This window comes from Brienomyrus brachyistius, chromosome 2, assembly GCF_023856365.1.
Source record: "Brienomyrus brachyistius isolate T26 chromosome 2, BBRACH_0.4, whole genome shotgun sequence".
Taxonomy (NCBI): domain Eukaryota; kingdom Metazoa; phylum Chordata; class Actinopteri; order Osteoglossiformes; family Mormyridae; genus Brienomyrus; species Brienomyrus brachyistius.
Genome location: NC_064534.1, coordinates 456911 through 479589, shown reverse-complemented (window position 1 = coordinate 479589; position 22679 = coordinate 456911). Strand labels below are relative to the sequence as shown.

The 22679-nt window shown below is 43.9% G+C and overlaps 1 protein-coding gene across 3 annotated transcripts in view; it reads right to left on the bottom strand.

Moving 5' to 3' along the window:
- Window positions 1–22213, bottom strand: part of dtx1 (deltex 1, E3 ubiquitin ligase) — a 66113-nt gene extending 43900 nt beyond the window's left edge. The window contains exons 1-3 of one of the 3 annotated variants that reach the window (XM_048989979.1): window positions 22147–22213; window positions 10322–10365; window positions 9725–10209 (exon numbers count right to left, since the gene is read on the bottom strand). In XM_048989979.1, coding sequence (XP_048845936.1) covers window positions 9725–9983 — 259 coding nt within the window. In that variant the 5' untranslated portion in view covers window positions 9984–10209; window positions 10322–10365; window positions 22147–22213. Of the gene's footprint in view, window positions 1–9724; window positions 10366–11203; window positions 11885–22146 lie in introns of those variants that run through there. The other 2 variants (XM_048989966.1, XM_048989972.1) reach the window with 2 other exon arrangements.
- Between the last annotated feature and the right edge of the window lie 466 nt (window positions 22214–22679).

Below are 22679 nucleotides of genomic sequence, written 5' to 3'. Positions count from 1 at the left end.
CCTCAGTCCAGGTGCCTGTAAGTCTATTATCTACATTGTTTTGGGCACATCATTCTGTGGGAACTTTTTTAGAAATCAATCTAAACTAAGATTAAGATTAAGAGTGAAATGGAGAAACCATCTTCCTGTTGCTTCTGGGTGTTCAATCTCTACAAGATCGATAAGCTGAAACAGCTAAGTGACTCCAAGGCTGGGACAACAACCACAATATCAGAAAACACGCTTCTTGTGAATGTAGACCTTGTTTTCATCACCACTTGCTACAAAGGTGAATCAAAAAGGATTTTGGGCAAGAACAACTTAGCAGCCAATTACAATTATTATGCTTCCTCTATGCAAAGATAACTTAGCCTTTGATATCCAGAGCTGTCAAATTACTCAAAACCCAGGTCCTTAATCACTGCAGTACCTGCTATTATACTCTCAGCCACAAAAGGACAGACCACCCTGAGAGACTGCCTCTCAGTGTAAATATGATTACATCACCCCTTTATTGGCAGGAAGAAGTAAAACTGTGCCGTTAGCATTTCCAGTGGAAACATTCAGCACACTTCCTGTTGAGTACTTCCTGATGGGCGATACACATGGTTTTTTGCACAGCAGGGCTCAATGCAATGTGTCGTTACACAGTACTCCCGTTACCATCCTCAACACTGCCAAAAGCCATACCACCCGCAGTTCAGACTAAGTAATTCATCTGAAGCGAAGCAGGTTTGGGCCTGGTCAATACTTGGATAGGAGACCACTTAGGAAAGCTGGGTTGTTGCTGGAAGAGGCATTGGTGTGTCCAACAGGCTAGCATCTTTCAAATGAGTAGGGCTGGTACCCAATATCCTGGCTAAAACTGACCACCATGACCCTTTCAAATCTGGCCTCCAAATCATCCTCTATATCTAACTGGTAAATTCTCTCCTGCCCTTTCACCACCTTAGCTACTGTGTGATGAGTATATTGGTGCAGAATGGTCGCTGCTGCATCATCCAGGTGGGTGATACACAGTGGTGGTGGAAGTGGCTCCCAATTGGTTCGGTACAGTGGTTTGGGTGTTTCTGTTGGTTTGTACAGCGCAGGATAGCCTTAGATCACATTCTGCATTGATAAGTCTTGACTGCCCATCACCCTATTGGCAGTTTGTGGTTTTTTCCTCCTCAGACAACACACGACACATACTCATCATAGCTGACAATGAGCACCTCACATGCCTTGTTGTGTCGGAGAAGCTCTGCCCATAATTATTTGTCTCGTCAAAGTCATTCAAATCTTTACTCTTGCACATTTCTTCTGCATTCAACATTTCGACTGATTACCAAATGTTAGCTTACTGTCTAATATAACACTGACCATATCACTGTTTTCATGAGACAGTCAGTGTTATTCACCTCACCGAGGAGTCATCATAGAGATCTGCTCCCAGAGGACTCACAATCCCACGCTGGAGCAATTGACCCCATTGCACTGTACCACAATCTGAGATTTGCACCCACAGTGGCTCCTATCCCACCCTGGAGCACTTGACCACACTGCACTGTACTAGAATCTGAGATTTGCACCCACAGCGTTTCCATTCCGCAAGGCATCAGAATCAGTAATCTGCTGCTGGAGCATTCCCCATCCCAACTCGGACAGCTTGACCCTGCTACACGGTGCCAGAATCAGAGATCTGCACCTGGAGTGTTCCCCATCCTGCCCCGGAGCGCTTAACCCTGCCACACAGCACCAGAATCAGAGATCTGCACCTGGAGTGTTCCCCATCCTGCCCCGGAGCGCTTAACCCTGCCACACAGCACCAGAATCAAAGATCTGTACCTGGAGTGTTCCCCATCCTGCCCCGGAGCGCTTAACCCTGCCACACAGCACCAGAATCAGAGATCTGCACCTGGAGTGTTCCCCATCCTGCCCCGGAGCGCTTAACCCTGCCACACAGCACCAGAATCAGAGATCTGCACCTGGAGTGTTCCCCATCCTGCCCCGGAGCGCTTAACCCTGCCACACAGCACCAGAATCAGAGATCTGCACCTGGAGTGTTCCCCATCCTGCCCCGGAGCGCTTAACCCTGCCACACAGCACCAGAATCAGAGATCTGCACCTGGAGTGTTCCCCATCCTGCCCCGGAGCGCTTAACCCTGCCACACAGCACCAGAATCAGAGATCTGCACCTGGAGTGTTCCCCATCCTGCCCCGGAGCGCTTAACCCTGCCACACAGCACCAGAATCAGAGATCTGCACCTGGAGTGTTCCCCATCCTGCCCCGGAGCGCTTAACCCTGCCACACAGCACCAGAATCAGAGATCTGCACCTGGAGTGTTCCCCATCCTGCCCCGGAGCGCTTAACCCTGCCACACAGCACCAGAATCAGAGATCTGCACCTGGAGTGTTCCTCATCCTGCCCCGGAGCGCTTAACCCTGCCACACAGCACCAGAATCAGAGATCTGCACCTGGAGTGTTCCCCATCCTGCCCCGGAGCGCTTAACCCTGCCACACAGCACCAGAATCAGAGATCTGCACCTGGAGTGTTCCCCATCCTGCCCCGGAGCGCTTAACCCTGCCACACAGCACCAGAATCAGAGATCTGCACCTGGAGTGTTCCCCATCCTGCCCCGGAGCGCTTAACCCTGCCACACAGCACCAGAATCAGAGATCTGCACCTGGAGTGTTCCCCATCCTGCCCCGGAGCGCTTAACCCTGCCACACAGCACCAGAATCAGAGATCTGCACTTGGAGTGTTCCCCATCCTGCCCCGGAGCGCTTAACCCTGCCACACAGCACCAGAATCAGAGATCTGCACCTGGAGTGTTCCCCATCCTGCCCCGGAGCGCTTAACCCTGCCACACAGCACCAGAATCAGAGATCTGCACCTGGCGGGTTTCCTGCTCTGCCTTCACTCTTGCTGCCTTCAGTTGCCTCAGTGATCTCCTTTCACCTCACCTCTGGACTACGGCTCATGCTGGACAGAAAACAGGCCAGCTTTGAGGCAGTGAGGGCCGTCTATGCCCTGCTAAGCAGAGCAAAGTCCTCCATGAACATGCTGGATGGGCAGGGGCCACAGTCCATTTTCTTTATATCAGATAGCATCCTCCTGTTGTCTCATATAATACTGCATGTGATTTGGCACCTGCTGGAATCATGTAAGTGTTTGGTACAAAGATATGCAGAGAAAGTCAAAGGTCCATTTGAAAGAAAAACAGCATCAAAGTAAATGGCAATGACAGCCATAGCTGCATGCAGAGCTAACCACATTAAAAGCAGATACTAAAGGAAACTCAGGCCATGGCCTGCGCTGAAAATGTGTAACCAAAGATTTATAGATGATCTACTAGACCAGTGGTTCTCAAACTCGGACCTCGGGCCCCACTGCCCTGCTTGTTTTCTTGCTATCCCTGCCCCACACAGCTGTCCCAGCTGTCTTTCAGCTTCTGATTGAGTGAACACACCTGATCCAGGTAATCAGCAGTGTTTAGGGCAGGGATAGCTGGAAAACAAGCAGGGCAGTGGGTCCCGAGGACCGAGTTTGAGAACCACTGTATTAGAATGACACAAGCATTACATTGTACAGCTTTGTACAATACATTGGAGTCTGTTCACCAACACGGCCGCAGACTGCCACCTCTGGATTTTCCAAACCTCTACTAATTCTGGACAGCCCCCCCCCCCATATCAGGAAGCTCAAACTGCATCTTCCACTTTTTAGCTTTCTTCAGAAAAGGGTGTAGAATGAGATGTGATTCATTTAGCAAAGCTGCAATGTGGTTCCCACGGTTACATTACCAAAACAAATAAAGAAGCAGAAGCAGCGGCAGAAGCAGCAGAATGATGTGGAGTGTCCCATCCGGCAGCAGGGACAAAGCCCTCATTAGTGGAGTTTATCTCTGAGCAGCAGACCAAAGACTCTCCTCTCAGAATCTACTGGATTATGGAGGAGAGAAGCAGAGAATTACAGCGATGCCAGCAGGCAGATCACTGACTGGACTGTGCAAGGAGTAGAATAAAAAAAACTAGTATACAGAGCATAGGTGGGCAGCTTTTTTAAGAAGATATATTAAGCAGTTCACTAAATGTAACTATAATTCACTGAGGAACTGCAGTTGCTACCCAGGAGAAATGTCCTGCCTGTTTCTAACTGCAGTCACAGTACGGTCAGCAACCAGAATGTTAGCTAGCCACTGGCAATGCAGGCACGCTTGAGTCATCCCTCATGCCCTCTGCAGTAAGTCCGAGAACATGCCCTGGCACAGCATGGGGGCGCTATGTGGATGACCTCCATCTTTACCCTCCCCCTTTCTGTCATCCCATGCGGGTTCTTTTACTTCCCAGGATGATGGGGAGCTGTTTTGGCCAGATTCCCGCTATGCTGGTTAAAATACAGACCTGCATGTCCAAAATAGGCTCCAGGGGGCTTGCAGGGGCCTGTGGGCCTGCACTCTGGCCCGCATCCAGGCCACAGAAAAGAGGCCTGGTGAGGCGTGACCTACCCGCTGCTTTTTCAAGTATGATGCACTGCTGCTGGGACCACCGCTGCGGTTTCTGTCCGTGCACCATCATCGTGGAGGGAAAACCAAAAAGAAAAACCCAGCTACGAGAGCTGGACAGAGTACACAACTCAAAGTATAGATACTCCTGGTCAGATATTACTAATTCTAGTGAAAGTTGTTCAATCAAATTTTTACTTGATTGAAAGTACTGGAATACTTATTTGTACTTATTTCTTCTGTCAATCAATTGTTCGAATTTTCCAGAGATGTGTGCCGGCAAGCTTGCCTGCTCATCCTCAGCACCTTCTGCCTCCTTGATGGGCACAGCTCGGTGATTTAAAATGCTCCATCATTTGCACCTCACTTCAGGACCTACTGGCTTCCTGGTAGACTGAGGCTTCATTACAAGGCTCCATCGAGCAGAAGTGAGCGAGGCAGGAACCCCAAGAATCCCCGAACATGCGGAGGGTGAGGCAGGAGCTCCAGGAATCTCCCAACACATGGTGGGTGAGGCAGCCAGCACTGTCCATCTCTAGCAGCTCTTCCATTGAGTAACAGACCCAATGGGAGGAGCGTGTAGCTCTTCTGTGATTAGCACTACTTTCACATCCCAACAGGGGCTGCCCGGCCTCCCCCATGGCACATGCCCCTTTGGCCTCCTGCTGAACTCCTCCCTCCCTGCCTTAGGAGGCTGAGGCTTCTCCATCCTACCTGATCCTCGAGTAATCTGCCTTTCAGACATGCTGCTCAAACACTCTCGTGGTTAAGGAAATCCCCATGACAGCCCCTATGTCTGCCCTCCTCGCAGTGGCCCGTTTAGCTCCATTGTGTTACACTGTAAATTACCATTCACTCTCATGTTCCACAAAATGATTTTTCTACCAGTCATGTGCCAGTCTGGTGTGCTGTTATGGAGCACTAATGGTGCCTATCCATTCGGGTTACTGAACCTATCCATTCGGGTTACCTTCAGTACCATGTGAGGAGCCAGACATACCATGGGAATCCAGGTGTTTGATACAAACCAAACCAATGCATGCTGAAGAGCAGCCATCCTTTTCCTGTGCTTTTGTTGATAAGTGTCGAACTGCTCATGGGCCAGCTTACCAGAGCAGATTGGTCAGACGGATTCAAATGGCCAGTCAAAAGCTGTTATTCAAACATCCTGTTTAAAACAGATGTGTCACATAAAATGAACTCCCTCTGGGCACCAGCACCACAGCCAAGGCAGACATTTAGGCCGATCGATGCTGACAATTAATATCAGCCAGCAAAACTGCAATATCGGTTTGGCAATCTGTCTGTGTCATGGGATGTTGATGATGTGCTGGTCCTACCACATGCTAAATTCCTTCTGATTGCTTGAGGGACTATTTGCATAAAACACACGTCCGCGGTTGACATGGCAACATCACGTTGCTACAGCGTCATGGAAGCAGTGGTGTCCCACATCAAAGTGCTCCAGAGAGGCCGAGCCTCAGTGTTCCGGGGCTGTTCTACAGTCCTACCCAATGCACACACCAATCAGACAGTATTCTGAGAGTCAGGCGGCCGGCATTCGGCTTGATGGGAGCATGATGAGGAGGAGGAGGAGTGAAGTGGACCGAGCGGCGCAGTGTCCCAGCAGCCAGCTAGCTCTTCACACCGGCACGGTGACGCCACACTCTGCTGTGAAATGGCAACGGCTGGAGGTGTGAACAGAAGCCGTGCATGGAGGCGGCAACAGCTAAACAAATAAGATGCCCGACCCAGGGGGGCGGAGATTACAGGCAGCAATATCAGGATGTGCTGACTGCAGCCACTGGACATAGGACTCAGTGCCCTACATCATTATCAGTGAGAGCGGAGAAAAGGCATGATCCTTACCTCATACCCCCTTGGCTGACCGCCATCACATGACCAGTTACAGTGAGGGGGGGGGGCTTTTTTTCTCCTGCTGATATGCCTTTCAAGTTGACTGCATGGGTTGTTCTGCCTCGCCCTCACCCAGCTAATCTATGAGCCACTGCCCCCCCTATCTGTTCCAGAGCTTATCTCTGCTTGTTGGCACTGAGTTGTAGCTCACCTTTTTCACTCAGTGCACATATATCTGGTGAGAATGTGAATGTCATTAAGGGAAGTCTGCCATTTGTGTTGACGTCAACTAATAAATGACATCTCTTCAAACGAACACATGTTACGTTCATCAATCGAAGTACTTGGCTATTTTAAGTAACCACTGATACAATCTGAGTCCCACTGACCCAGAGCGCCTCTCTGGACACAGAGGGTGCATGGTGGAGAACATGCCGGAAGGGACAGTGTTCACACACAGTGAATCAAAGGGCGAGTCAAAGTCGCACATTTTAACGGCATTGTCTTTGAACCCATGAAATGCAGGGCGCGCCGCAGCATAAAATAAGATCCGAAACATCACTGACCTGAATGTTGGCATTAAATCTGATTATACTTAAGCCGTTTTCTGTTTACCACTAATGAAGCCTGCTCACCGATCAATGAGAGCCTTAATACCGATGTAACGTGGGCCCAGCAGAGTCAGCAGAACCAGTTGCAGGCCACATCGAGGGAGACAAGGGCCACTTTGCCAGGGACAGTTACCTTGGATGGAGCAAAGCTGGACAGCAGATTGCTGAGACAAAGGGGGCACATTTCTGAGAAGATAAGTGAGCAATACCACAGTCTTTAATGAGAGAGGCTGCAGAGGCAAACTCGCCAGCTGCCTACTCTTCCAGCAAAGCAGGAGCACGTGGGGAGAAGGGAGACTATCGAGGGTATAAAAGGCTCAGCCAGAGAAGGGGAAGGACAGCCAGGTGACTGCAATGAGAGGGAACACCACCCCAGCTCAAAGCAGCAATTCTCACAAGCACATCCGAACTCCAGCCCTGCCAAATGCCAACTGCTGATGTCACTTTCTTAACGTCTGCCACCTTAATATCAGCATGCCATGCGAAACTGCGAAAATGACTGAACTTCAGACTGAGTCCCCTTTATGTGCGCATGTGCACACACACTTACACACACCCACATACACACAAACACCACACACACACATACACACACACATAAAAAGTTGTTGCCAAAACATGCGGCTCTGGCAAATGGGTCTGCCTGCCAGCACATCCCGGGAGATCCCTCGGAGCATGACGTATCCTTTATTTGTGTGCCTGCCACATTTTAGTGACAAACACGAGTAAAGAAGCGAAGTGGCCATATTTATACATAAACCTCTCTCTTGAGCCAATGCACAAACCCCCAGAGACCCACAAAGCAGGTCAAGGAAATTTGCAGCTCAATCACTCACAGGGTCGTAAATCCTCCCCCCCCCCCCCACTCATGGAAGGCCTGGAGGCAGAAGACATGTTGCATCTGGCCATGTACTAGAAGTAATAAGACCTCTGTAGAAGTTCGCCTCCTACTGGTTATGCACCTGGTTCATTGCTCCTCCCACCTATTGCCTGTTACTCTGGGATGGTGGGGGATCCCTGTACATCCAAGGGGTCATAAACCTAGAGCCTTGATCAGCCACCTCAACTCTATATATGCGGAGCAGGAGTGAAGCTCATATCAATTCAAGGATTTAAGTGTATGAAGGCAATAACCTCACTACGGACTATCTGGGACAGAAAGAAGAGCCTCTAATGAGCTTCTTCTTCTGCTGCTGCCTTCATATTCCATCCCAGTGCTCCTCAAATGGTCAATGGTTTCAATCCATTTCACATGTCTGCCACTATTCCTACTGTTTTATCTGCACCTAGCGATGTCCCGATCCACTTTTTGGTACCCTGGTCTGATCCATTCATTATTTATATCTGAAATATAACTAAACATTTAAATATACATAAACATACATTACATTCTGTAAGTACCTAATTAGATCTGTTGTATTAAAAGGTGCTCTGTTGCTACTTGCAAAAAACTTTGCAGACATTGCAGGTAGCTGTAAGAGTAAATTCTTTGCAATTTAAAGAATTTCTACATGGCTGATAACTTGATAGTTTGTAGTTTCAAGTCACGTGCCTCAGGTTTACTGTAGTGTATGATGGAACCGTACAATCTGACATAATAAATTACACAGATCAGGCTGCAGTACCCAATATTGATCAATTTAAAAAATACCTGGATCGGCCCCAATTCTGATCTTTGATATCAGCCTGGGATATCACTAGATGCAACTTCTGTAGAATTTGCTTGACTGATTCGTTTTCTGCTTCGGCTTAACCCAAACTGACTTCTCTTTGATGGTTTTACCCACACATACAGATGGTTATTTTTACACAAGAAATTCCCTTGGGTCACTGATTAGCCTGTGACCACAACTATGCTCTCTGAGACTGCAGCTGATCGGGGTCTATTGGCACAATGCTACTGGCTGAGTGCCTTTTCACATGAACCAGGAGGACCAGCCCAAACATAAGGAACACGCTCAAACTTACCCATAAAAAACCATAAACCAACAGGAATATGTGCAAAGTTCTCTGAAATTTAAAGCAAACTCAACAAAAAACAACACAGCAAAGATGGGGAGACTCTGATCGCTCAGTATACCAGAGCCACTCTGCCGTGGGGCCGTTTGGAAGGGGAACATGCAGATCTGTGTGGCCACCTTCCTCTCTGGTGCTGATAAACATTTCCTTTGCTGTGATCCCTCAGAGGCTTCTGCCAGAGCAGCAGACGGTACTGTGAATGTGCTCGCTGACATCACTCGGAGCTCCGGCTCCTCTCACCTGACACCCTGCTGTTCCTCTACATTTGATTAATAGGGTCATTAATAGGCTATTCTGCTGAAACAGAGCTTATGCTCTGATCTTCAGCTGACCTCCAGGAACTCTCAGAGACTTGAAACTTTTTGGGGTGCACAGAAAATACTGGATTGGACTAATCTTTTTCAAACACGGTAAAAAAGATCCTTTTCCTTTACCAATTTACCTGAAAAAGCAAGATCCATCCCACAAACTGAATATGATATTATTTAGATACAGTTATTTTGCTATCAACATCCTCATAAAATCACCATGGCATTAAACTGGATGATGGAAAAAATTTAAGGAAAAAATGTCATCATCAGATTATAGATATTTTGTGCTCAATAGTCTTTACTACCAGGATTTGGAAATTAGTATTTCTCTATGTGAAAAGCTCGGTTTTCCAATTTTGTTCATTCTCACAGAAAAAATACCAGAACATATCATTGTGCCAACTTGTTAAATGCTTCATCCTGAAATCATATGGTACTAAGCAAAGCCGTGTGACTTACCAGTGTCCTGGCGGAACTGGTGCATAGACTGTAGGTCGATGATGTAAGGTGCCAGCTGGGCGTCGACCTGGCCCAGCACCACGGTGCCACGGGCATCTCCCTTCAGAACGTTCTCTATATGGTGGCACACGGCCGCACCATAGGGACGCCAACGCCCGTGCTCGTTCAGCCACTCCCAGACCACCACTCGCGCGGTGTTCTGAGGAGGGTAGCCCAGTCCGTTGCCCGAGACCAGCACCCCAGAGTTGGGGCGTGCCATCACTGGTCTACTGGTGACACGGGACTCGCTAACAAGGAGGCCGGAGAGGGAGGCCAGGAATACGGCCAGGCTGACGGCAGCAAGGAAGCCAACAGCTACCGTCTACTTGATCTGGTCGACTTTGAAAAGTCTTCAGTAAAGCTGGTCTTGGGTTCCAGCTCAGCTGGAGAATGGTCAGGTGTGATATCAGCCCTCCACTGAGACACTGCTGTGGGCCTCTGAGACACTGAGAAGAAAGACAGCACGTCCTCAGCCACTCCGTGATGTGACGGGCCGTGACAGGATGCCACGCAGAGGGGTGCTGCCACGCAGAGGTGACGGTACCCCACCATAAGCACCTCGAGCCGTGGAACCCGCCTCCAGATGTGCTGGATTCGCCTCCCTGGATCAGATGGGGAAAATTAACAGAATAATGGGGAAGGCTTGTTGAGGATAGTGACAATTATGTGTCTTCAGAGATCTTTTAGACAATTTGGTCGGTTTTCCTCTCGTGAAGACACCATTTTGCCACAGACCCTATCAGCAGTATAAACATAAGGACGATCCGAAACGAAATGCTGGCATTGCTGTAATTTAAAAGGGTTTCCTTTTGCCTTAAAATTAATATCTCGATAAAGCAAAAAAGAAATCTCTTGTTTTCACTGCATATTCACGCCCGTCTGTGTTTAATGGAACTGTGCGCTCCAGCCTCACAGCATGCCACAATGCCAACAGCAAATCTCACTGCTTTTCAAACGATTACTGCGATGTGTTTGCACGGAGAATTGAGATGAAGCGATTTTTTGGCCACATCCATAAACATAACATCGCAGATTTAACAAGAGTAATGGTGCCACAGACTTATTCTGTCCGCTCTCCTCGCAGTTTTCATTGTCACAATCGCTACACTGTGCCGTGTGCGGCGTATCGGCCGAATTGTTTTTAACATCGATATTGCATAATTTTAATACAGACGTCAAAAATCACCAATACGGTGCATATGGTCTCCTAATTTCAGTGCGCAGTTCATTCAATAAGGCGACTGAATTCCGTAACAAAACGCGAATACAGACATAATAGCGACCGCGTATATGCGCTTGACCCGAAAAGCCGTAGCGTTGTTATGCTGCGGATGGTTGTTCTACTCCGTTGTTCACCGTAAACGCTCAATTTGCCCCCTTCTGCCATTACAACTACGCCTTATAACTTCAAATTACATTAAAATAAATAAAATCACTTACGAATAATTAAAGCAGTTTTTTTCCAGCGTCGTCTGGGCAGACTCGGGCGTATGATATTTTATATTTACTGAGGAATATGGAAGTTCGATGTAAAAATTACATCCGGAATCACCGTACCTTTTGTTACAACAGAGAATTCTTCTTAAACTAATGCGTGTCCTTCACTAGTTTATAATCGGCTATCCAGAAATGTATTGGAAAAAAACATGCCCCAGTTATATCCTTCCAATCGTGCGGGTGCATATTCATTTTTGTATGGTCTAGTAATTCAGTACACGATTTTCCATCCAATGACCGACTGCACCTTTTGCTTCAGAAATAACCTTTCATTCAGAGGATTTTTCGCACAAATTATGGGATTCACCTGAATTCAGACGTGAAACGGCATATGACAGACAGCTGCGCTCACTTTCCACAGGCAGATAAGCATAGATTTCCCGATGTAAGCAAAAGAACCGCTTCATCTAAATCAATAGGGCATGAACCCATGTAATTTTTAACGTTGCACCATAAGAATGTATAGTCTCTTCACTAATATTTTTGGCGGATCGACGTTGAAGGACGGATGGTGGCCAAACGTGCGATGTGTTGCAGGAGGAAGCTGTTGCTCTCGCCGAGTCTCTGCGTCGACTGTACGCGTAAATAGACCGGGAGCAGCTTCGGGAGGCTGGCCAGCATCATCTCAGCGCCTCCCGCAGCCGCTTTCTGCGCCCCAACCTGTTTTACAATGGCGGGCGCCGACGTGTTGATTTTGTCCTAGCCTTTCACATATCCTGCTAAACTGTATATTTGGAACAAACTGAGAGGGACGGGAAATAAAAATATTGGCATATTTTAGTTTTAGATTATTAATTGCGACACACGGCCTTCGACATCCCCTGCAGTAGGTAGCCTATCTGAGCTAATTCTAATTTAACGGCGACCCAGTTAATTTCATATACGTCTTATTTGACTATTTGTAACGTTATATATACAATGAAATGTGTATGCATAAACACACACTGGGTTTATATAAATTTATCACAACTCATAATTTATATGTATAGATATGTTCTAACTTAAACCAGTCTGTCCTATGGTCAGTAATGTTATATATATATATATATATATATATTGTTCATGTGCGCTAGATCAAATGCTTTGCTTAGTTTAACCGCAGCGTGTTTGTGCTACAGCTCAATAAAGGGAGAAATTCTGGGCGATATCTAGATTGTAAAAAATCTTGCAATTGGCCTACAACCAAACACATTGTAACATTTAATTACGTTCAATGCGTTTGATAAAAATGGAAATTGTTCACTATGATTGTGTGATGTAAATACTCTTTACCAACCTCGATAAACATTCGCGAAAATTGTGCTTCATGGGCCACAGTGTTAAGTGCAGAATATAAATTTAATTAAAAAAATGTAAAAACAATCTGCGAAAAGAAAAAAAGGAATAACCTTTGATACATGCAACTAAACATTCTTTGATAACTAATCAAAATAACCTACTTACACACCAATTTAAACGTCATCAACAAAAAAAATCGGTGGAAAATAACAAAGCATTTTTTATACAGTATTATGATCCGATTTCCTCTATTTTAAATGACAGACTATTTATCCTGCCGCAGCCCATGCTAATTGCTTTTACCGTTGAAAAGTGATAGTAATATAACTTTACTACAGGCTCAGGGTTGCCAACTTTGGTCAGCTGGCTGGCCTGAGATTTCCAATTCGGGAGAAAGCTGCACAGGCATTTACATGTATGTAAGAGTTTTACTACCTTGTAAATAGTTTGTAGGATTTGCAAACTACCATAACACTTTTGATGTAATCAATTTTAGGTTTATAATGGAATAACATAGTCTTGTTGTAACATTTCTTGCATTCTTGCATGAGCATAAGAGTCTGACAGCAACTGTCACACCGAATGCGTGACAATTGGCAGCCCTGTAGACCTTCTCCAATTCCAATCCTGGAAGGTCACTCTACAACACAGTTTGCAGATTTCCCTGCTCAAACACACTATGTTCAGCTCACCAGCCAATTGTCAGGTTTAGTAGGTGTGTCTGAGCTGGGAAATCTGCAAACTGTGTTGCAGACTAGCCCTCCAGGACCGAACTAGGGAAGCCTGGCCTAGTGTCTGCAGAAAAGTGCATAATAGATAGACTTACATTTATTTTGATGGTTTCAGCATATTGACATTTCCCCCCATTTTGGATTAAAATACTATATACTATTAAACATGTCATCAGTAGGCCGACTCTTTATCACACAAATTATGTACTTTTTGTTTAGCATGGGCTGTAAGCTTGTACCAGACTGCCACCTAGTGTCAGTTAATAAAAATAGTGATATTGTGGATGTGAAGGTGAAACGATGGTCTCCGCTTATCTAAAAGGCAATGGAAATGAAATACTTACGACTTATATAATAAACACATAAAACCAAAATTTCAAATTAACTAAAAAGACACAATGTGCTTTCACTCTGTTTTTACGAATTATGGAACTAAGTGCCTCTCAAACATTTTGCACCAGGCTCCCCTTTAATGTATAAAGATTTTCGTGCTCCCCCTCTAGCACGCACGCATACACACACACACACACACACACACACACACTTCCATTCATGTCTTTGTGGGGACCATGCTTTAATTTCCATGGGAAAAACACTAATCCCAACAATGGCAACCTAAACCCTACTCAGCCCTAACCATAACCAAGTAACCAAACAAAATATGTCCTTTGGCATTTTTTTTATTGAATTCACAGTTTTCTTATAAAATTGTTTCCCCCTGTGGGGATCAAAAAATGGCCCCCACATCAAAATAGCATGTCTTTATCTCATCGTGAGGACATTACATAACCCACACACAGCGAGAAAGCGATATTTGCCTCCCAATCCTTAAATATAAATAAAATCTTAACAATAACTTAATTACTACTGAAGTATAAATTATGAGCAAATCATAAACAAATATAGTTACTACTTGAGATACAAGGTGCATTGAGATTTATTAATGATTGATACAATCAGGCATGGTGACAGCAGGGAAGAGAGTGATGACCCATGGAATGGCTCCAACAAAAAAGGGGGGTCAATACAAAACAGGAAAACCGAAGAACTAACAAAAATAAACCATAAGTAACGTCACAATGGAACTCATAAAAACAGGGAGCAAGACTAAGAAAGAACCACAGCTACAAGCACACAAAGTACCTATAACAACTGACTGGGGAACTGACCAAAGGTAGGCACTTAAGTACTTAGATAACGAGGACTAATAAAGGGCAGGTGTAGACCATCGCAAAAAAATCAAAACAAGCAAGTAACAAACACAGGAACACTGGCAACACTGAAGGCTAAAACTATGGAAGACTAGGAACAAACAGAACAAAATATAACAGGGCATAAGCAGAGTAAATCAAATGGGGACAAAACAGATGGGACAAGCACCAACCCTGACAATTATGATCAAACATGAGATCATCATATCACTTCTGTTATTCATTACTGTCAGGGTCAGCACACATCCGCCCTTGTCCTTCGTATCTCTACCCTATTTGGCCAGCAGGTGTCACTGGATATCCTGCCTGGCACTCCCTGTCTAACCCCTTTGTGTTCCCCTGCTCTCTAGACTGCCACGTGACTCAGGGGGTTGAGTGTGTGGCAAAGAAGCTGCAACCCTACAGTAATAAATTCAAGACCAGACTCACCTATTTTGTTTAATTTTAGTTTTTTTGTTGTTCCTAGTCTGTGTTGTAGTTATTTTGCTTCCTTCTTTGGTTTGCCTTGCTTGTATCCTATTTGATTTTGGGTTCTGAGTAGTGTAATCAGCCCTCTCTGATATGCCTCCTAGTTTCTAGTTTTGCTGTATGTTAAGGTTCCTTAGTTTCCTTCTCATTTAAGTGTAATCTGCCCCACCTGTTCTTTGTTGTCCCAAGTCCTTTATGATTTGTTAATTTGATTATACTTTGCATCTGTTCCTTGTATTCCCTGGTGTTCCTGTATATTTAAGTACCTGCCTGTGATCAGTCCCTTAGTAAGTATTTGTGAATGTTACTGTGGGTCTGTTACTCTGTTCAACTGCCTAATTCTCAGTTCTATTCCCTGTATTTTCCTTAGTTGTGCTTGGTTTCATGGTTTTAGGTCATTCATGATTTTTCCCTCTCTTTTTGTGCTGGTACCTTGTCGTGGTGGGGAAGTTTGTGCGTTTTGATGACCACTGAGAGCTGTAACCGTGGGGGCTTTGCTCCTAGCAGGTTCTACCAAAGCTGGGCAGGTTTCAGTATAGAGACCAGATGAAATTCAGCACCTGGTTCCCCGGGTTGGGCCAATGACTCCACCCCATAGAACGTCCATAAAGTCATGAAAACAACGATAATTGCTACAATTACGGATCCTGTAGTGGACTTGAGTCTAAAAACTGCAGTATTATTACTTCGGATGAAAGCCCCCAGGAGGACGTCAGAGGTATGACCGATAGCCTACTCTGGCCGCTGGCGGGACTGGAGGGGCTTGCTGGCCTCCTTGAATAGGGATTGGCGTCCCCTTAGTCCCTCACAAGCTTCCTCGTGGGTTGGGCGGGTAGTTGGCCTGGGGACGCATGGCTGTGAACCCTTATGCAGTAGGAGTGGCGTGGTGGCCTTTGTCTTGGGCCCAGGGATTGGGGGGGGGGGGGGCATCAATTACCAGCACATCCAATGACACATCAGTTCACACCTACACTTGCACATACAAAACTGGGCGCATACGAGGTTGAGCAATCAATATCATTATTATTATTACTTTTTAAAGTAACTCATACATATAGGAATTGAAATATGTCTACATGTGTATGATCACGTGTGTATGCTACATATATATAGTACCTATTTGTAACATTATTACTATTATTATTGCTATAACTTTTTATTGTTGTCATCATTAACCTGCTATTAATGTTTTGTTTGTCCTTTTAATGGGTGTTATGCTTGTTTGTACTCTGCATTCCCCTGCACTTTTTCTCCATCCCACCTTTATTATTATTTATATTTTCTCTCTCTCTCTCTCTCTCCCCATGGTGATTAATGATTGTTATTGTTATGACTGTTGTTCCTGTGTCCTCCCCCCCCTCCCTTCTTGTCTGTTTGATTTATTTATTTATATCTTTGGGTTTTTTTGTATAATCACAGTAGTAGGGAGGGTGAGTTCGGAGTGGCCACCCTGGAATTGAATATCTTTATACTGTAACTTTAAAATAAAGTTGTCCTCCGAAGAGAGGGGGTGGTGGTGGGCAAAAATAAAAAATAACACATTGTACAAGCCATTCCAGTGTGGCTTCTGTAAACAGCACAGCACTGACACAACTCTTCTGCGTGTCGTTAATGATCTCCACTGGTCTGCCAATAGCTATTTCCTCAGTATTCTCATCCTCCTCAATTTCAGTCCAACATTTAATATGGTTAACCATGATGCACTCATTTCTCGCTTTGATTCCATTGGTATCACAGACATAGCCCTTCAGTGGTTCAGATTATATTTTGCTAACAGACAATAGTTAATCACACTAGGTCCACACAAGTCCTCCACCTCCCCTGTTGTGAGTGGTGTCCCTCAGGGATCAGTTCTCAGTCTGAAATCTTGAAAACTGAAATCTTACTGGTCGGCCCTAAATCATTGGTATCCAAATCCTCCAGATTATCTGTTAGTATTGATTGTGTCCCTGCAAAACCTGCTACTGTTATCAGAAATCTTGGAGTATTATTTGCCTCTTCACTCAATTTTAATCTTCACCAAAAATTCCTCTCCAAAATCTTATTCTTCCACCTCCGTAACATCACTCATCTCGCCCAATTCTGTCCAGTACCAATTCCCTAACTGTGGTACATATATTCAATACATCCCATATTGACTACTGCAACTCCCTTTTCATTGGCCTCCCTGCAAAATTTATACAAAAGCTTCAGTATATTCAGCACTCAGCAGCTCGAGTTGTCACTCATACTAAATGGTCCATTCACATCACACCCATCCTCTTTCAGCTACACTGGTAACTGCTTCAGTCTCGATTCAAATTCAAAATATTACATCTCACTTATAAAGCTCTGCATAACCTCAATCCTTGCTACCTCAGTGAAATATTGACTCCCTATTCATCCTCTCAGATCTTCTAATAATCTCCTCGCTGTTCCATGTTCCAGACTTTCCACCAAGGGGTGGCATGTCCTTCAGTGCCTTAGCCCACAAACTACGGGACTCTCTTCCACAATCTCTCCACGACTGTTCTTTGTTCTCTTCCTTCAAATCTGAACTAAAGACATTTCTCTTCAAAGAACATTTCTCTCCTGTATCTTCTTGATTTTTTTTTCCGCTGTAAAATGACCTTGGGATTGTGAACGGTGTAACCTATTATTAATATTATAATTATCAGTAATCCTGCACTCTGGACATGAATATCAGCACATCCGTATTTTGAAACTTATAGTTTCAAAAGAGAAGGTCAACAGCTTACTGAAATGGGACCCATTGACAGCTTTGTCGCGGAGTCATGAAATGCTCCACCTTCTGTTAACATGAGTAACACAAGCCTGAGCACTATACAGCGATCATGTAAAGGCATAAACAAAGAGGTATAACTCAGAAAAAATAACAGGACAGACAGTTTTTAAATGGCACAAACTATTGAGACCAGTTCGGAGGTAAATGGGGGGCTAACTTAACGGTGGAGTCATGTGACCATGTAAATAAGCAATATGTCTGCACTGAAGCAGCACAAAGGACAGTTTTAACAGAACAAACTGGCACAAACGCCACACAAACGTTCGCGATCGGTTTGGTGGAAATCAAACGCAAATGGGGGGCCAACTTTACGCTAATGATGTCACCATGTAAACAAACATTTATATCTCAGAATCTAAAACAGCACAAACAAACAATTTCACGGCACAATACGGCACAAACAAGGCACATACAACCGAGACCAGTTTACTTGAAATCTGAAACATATGGGGGGCCAACTTCACGCAGGTGATATACAACTAAAAATAACACGACATGACAAGACAATGTAACAAGTGGAGTTTAAAAGACAATAAAAGAAACAACTGAATAAACAAAAACAATGACTTAAAATAGTGAGAATTGATTGTCAAACAACTCTCAAACTGAATTAAAGGCTAAGGAGCCTAATTAAATCCAGATCCCGTTGTAGCCTCTCTGCTGCAGATCAGTATCTGCTATACCATCCACCTTGGTGTCGTCTGCAAGTTTAACCAGTTTACTGTACGTATTGGTGTCAATATCATTAATGTAAATTAGGAACAACAGTGGTCCTAAAATTGAACCCTGCGGTACCCCACTATGAACGCAGGCCCACTAACATTGTGCCTCTAATAACTTCTTGCGGCTTCCTGTTTGTTAACCAATTTTCGAACCAAGCTGCTACAGTTCCTAAAATCCCTGCAGCCATGAGTTTAAAAAACAGCTGTTTGTGTGGAAAATTAAGTATATACGTATGCACACAGAAACACTCAAAGTTTACTGTCCCATATTGGTCATGTTCTTACTTTGTATGTGTGTGTAGCTTAATATGCAGAGCTATGCTACTGTTGTGTTGAATCTGTTTCAGGGGACACTTAATTTTGTTGTACACTCGTGCAAAGACAATAAAAGGCATTCTAAATTCTAATATCTATAGGGCAATTACAAGGGTGCAATCACTGAACCAACTCATGTCACTGCATCAGTGAAATGGGATGGAAGTGATAAAAGATGGCTGAATGGCTGAACCCACCAGAGGGACAGATGGAGCATAAGCAGAAAAACTGATTGAAGATGAAATGGTGGTGGTCTACAAAATTTTTATTTTACAAAAGTTTTCACAAGCACTAGGCGATGTTGTGAAACTAGCTGAATCACCTCGGTTAATCACAGAATTTACAGTGTTAAATAAAACCCTTGGCCTATGACAATTGCTAGAAACCAGCATAGAAAGATGTGTTTTTGCAACTTTGACTGCTCTTTGAAAATCTCTCAAACAATCGAAAAAAATGCCTCAAGATATGTGCAAATTGTCTTTCTTCCATTTATGTTCAGCAAGAGTACAAGTGGTGTCACTGAGTCATGGCTCTGATTTAGGCTTTGGGTGTTAACTGGTAAACAGAGCAACCGAGTCTAAAATGGAAGTACATGTGGAGTCAAAGTGAAGAATCTCATCAACACTTGAATTAAAAGAAAGTTGTGCAGTGTCACATAAAAAAAGATTCTGTAAAGGCAGCAGAAAAACAATTTGCAGTTTTTGAGGTAATGAAGCGCACGAGTAGCACCATGCGGTTTCACATTACGACAAGGCATCATGACACTAAATAAAACAGCTGAATGATTAAAAATAGGCAAATCATCTACTTCAGTAATGGAAATAGATAGACCAAGGGATAAAACAAGGTGGAAAGTATGACCTTATTAATGAGTTGGACCAGACATTGACTGAATCAGACTCAATAACATTTATAAAATCTTTCACCAAGGGGATATCTTCTACTGTATAACGTTTTTGAATGCATTATAGAGGAAGTAAACACAAAAAAGGGAGGATGAGTTTAATGTAATTCCCCATTTTACATACTTAGGGATAATATTATGGAACTGGGAATATTACAAAAATTTAAAAATTAGATGATATTGTTGAGGTTAATGTTAATCACAACCATGTACAAAAGGAAATCACAGTCGGTAAATACATATTTCCTTAATTAGCAGAATTAATACACTAAAAATGAATACACTTCAAAAAGCAGTATATTCACTTTCCAGTAGCACACAGGGCCCCGCCCACTGCTTCATCTGCTTGGGGCACAGCCCTTTTTTGCTAGAGGGGTTGTGCCCCTGGCAGCAGTGCTCCACTATGGCTATGGGGGTCATATGTCCTCTATATATTTGAAATGTTACGGTGGTATGATATGATTAATACTTGATCTATATTTTCAACACAGTGAAGCATAAGCTGATTTTTCAGCTGAATATCTGAATTCAAAACGGCATAAAAATAGTTAATGTTTCATTTTAACAATATATGTTGAAAAAAACTACAGAAAGTGTTTTACAAATGTCTCAAAAAGGTCTCAGATACACACACACACATGTCTACACAAGAAGCATTGTCTTCTTTTTATACTTTGACAACAAAAACATTCTGGATATGTACAGCTTACTCTCTGAAAACATTAGAACATAGGTGTACTAAACTACCTCAAACTACTCTCCAATTATTCTCTACTAAGGTGAGTTTCTAGATTGTTTTGTGTGAGAATTTTTTTCACAGGATATTTTTCGGCAGCTTTCTGGTGTATTATCATAGTTTAATGATATGAATCGTTATTTATTGAGTCGATTAAATTATTTTGTAGCCTTAACAACCAATGATTAGAATCGATGAATTGTTACACCCCTAGTTTACAACAACTTCAAGAAGTGACTGTGCACTTGCATAACATATTTATTAAAAAAAAAATATAGCAGCAGTCATGTGGCTAAAAATCAGCAGCACCATATACAGTCAGCTGTTTGGGGACAGGTAAAACGCTTGTGGGGAGGTGGAGAGGGATGCCATTTCAGTTTGCTATATCTTGCCTGGTTGAGATAATTGTTGACTTTGGGGTAGAAAGTATTTCTCAGTGTGGAATTTTATGTTTTATTGATTAAATTGAATAATATATTATAATTTTTAATTAGTGCCTTTCACAACAGAGAGATTTACTTACCTCGGCAATAGCATTCATGTCTCTTGTGACTCTTCCTATGAAGTCAGCAGATGGATTGGGACAGCATGGAGGGTCATGAGGTTACTGGAAAGGTGTGTGTGGCACTCCTGATATCTTTGCAAGAGGACAAAGGTCCAAGTCTTTACAGTCCTGGTGCTCTCTGTCTTGCTGTATGGCTGTGAGACATGGACGCTATCGAGTGAGCTGAAATGAAGACTGGACTCCTTCGGTACTGTGTCTCTTTGGAGAATCCTTGGGTACCGCTGGTTTGACTTTATGTCCAAATAGCGGTTGCTAGAGGAATACCTAATGAGGCACATTACCTGCATTGTGACAGAGCGTCAGTTACGGCAGTAAGGCCATGAGGGTGATCCAGCTCACAGGATCCTCATTGCTGTGGACCCAAGCGACTGGACTAGGTCAAGGGGATGCCCACGCAACACCTGGCTGTGACAGATGGATGGCCATTTCCGGAGGGTGGGACTGGACCATGTTTTTGTCTCGGGAATTGCCGGCCGGGATCCCAAGGAGTTTTTTGCCGTGTGGTGGGTGCACTGCATGCTCCCCAACCTGACCTGACCAGGTCTCTATGAGAAGATCTTCTACTCACTATATATTATATTTGTGTTGTTTCTTTACAGAAATTTAAGATGTATTTGTGAGAGAGACGGTGCAGGAGAGTGACAGGCGCATCTCCACCATTCGTGGAGAAATCTTCAAATTGTGCATAATTTCAATAATTCCTGCAAATTCAGCGTATATAATGTGGAACGTAACGCACTTAAACTATCATATTAGTAAAGATGAATAACAGTAAGATGGAAAGATATATTTTACTTTATATTTTGTAACTATAACAGCAATAGTTTACGGGTAAAGAACTAACTGAATACAACGCGATTACTGAATCGCCTTATAAGGCGACGTGACGGCACACATATGAAACTGATATACCCGTCCACCACACTGTTAATATGAAACCCACGCTCCTGGTTTTGATACTGTCCTACAAGAATGGTAGACAACTAATGAACAGATGTGGAGAGAACACAATTAAGTGGACGTATGTAAAAATAAGACTAACCTTAGCAAAACAAGGATCGTTAAACTTCTTAGATATGGCCGATCGATCTGCCGGAGTGATACACCCCTCCACCTATCAGCAAATTTTACCGACAAAATTCCCACCCCGACCCTGATCGGTAAATCTTACCGCTGGCATCCCACGCTTTGATTAGCGTATTATTGACGCTCCATCATTTTAATTCCCCCTTGTTTCTCTTTAGGCTCCAAAAATAAATAAATAACTGAAATTGCCGCCTTACCGCGCGTTCATACCGCGAGCGGCGAGATCTTCAAAGCGACCGGAAGTCATTCATTCTCTATGGGAGGGCGTGTGGCAAGGCGGCGCGCGGAGGCGCGATTTGGGCGCCGAGAATGTCAAAATGGAGTTGAAGCCTTATTAGTTAACCTTAATATGGGAGAATAAATATGATTAACCCTGTATTAATGTTGTTTTATGTTTAGCTAAATTTTGTATACATAAAAATAGAATAAAAAAATGTTCCCCCAACTTCGTTTCCTTTAGCAACGAGTTCAATATGTGCTTGCAATCCCTAAAGTTTATTAATGGTTCTAAAGCCCAGAAAATATATGATACTATGAGTGACTTTTCCAACGATTAGAAAACTTACATTTAATTTACATCATATTCGTCTTGTATTCTATTTGTTTATCTGTTTTTAG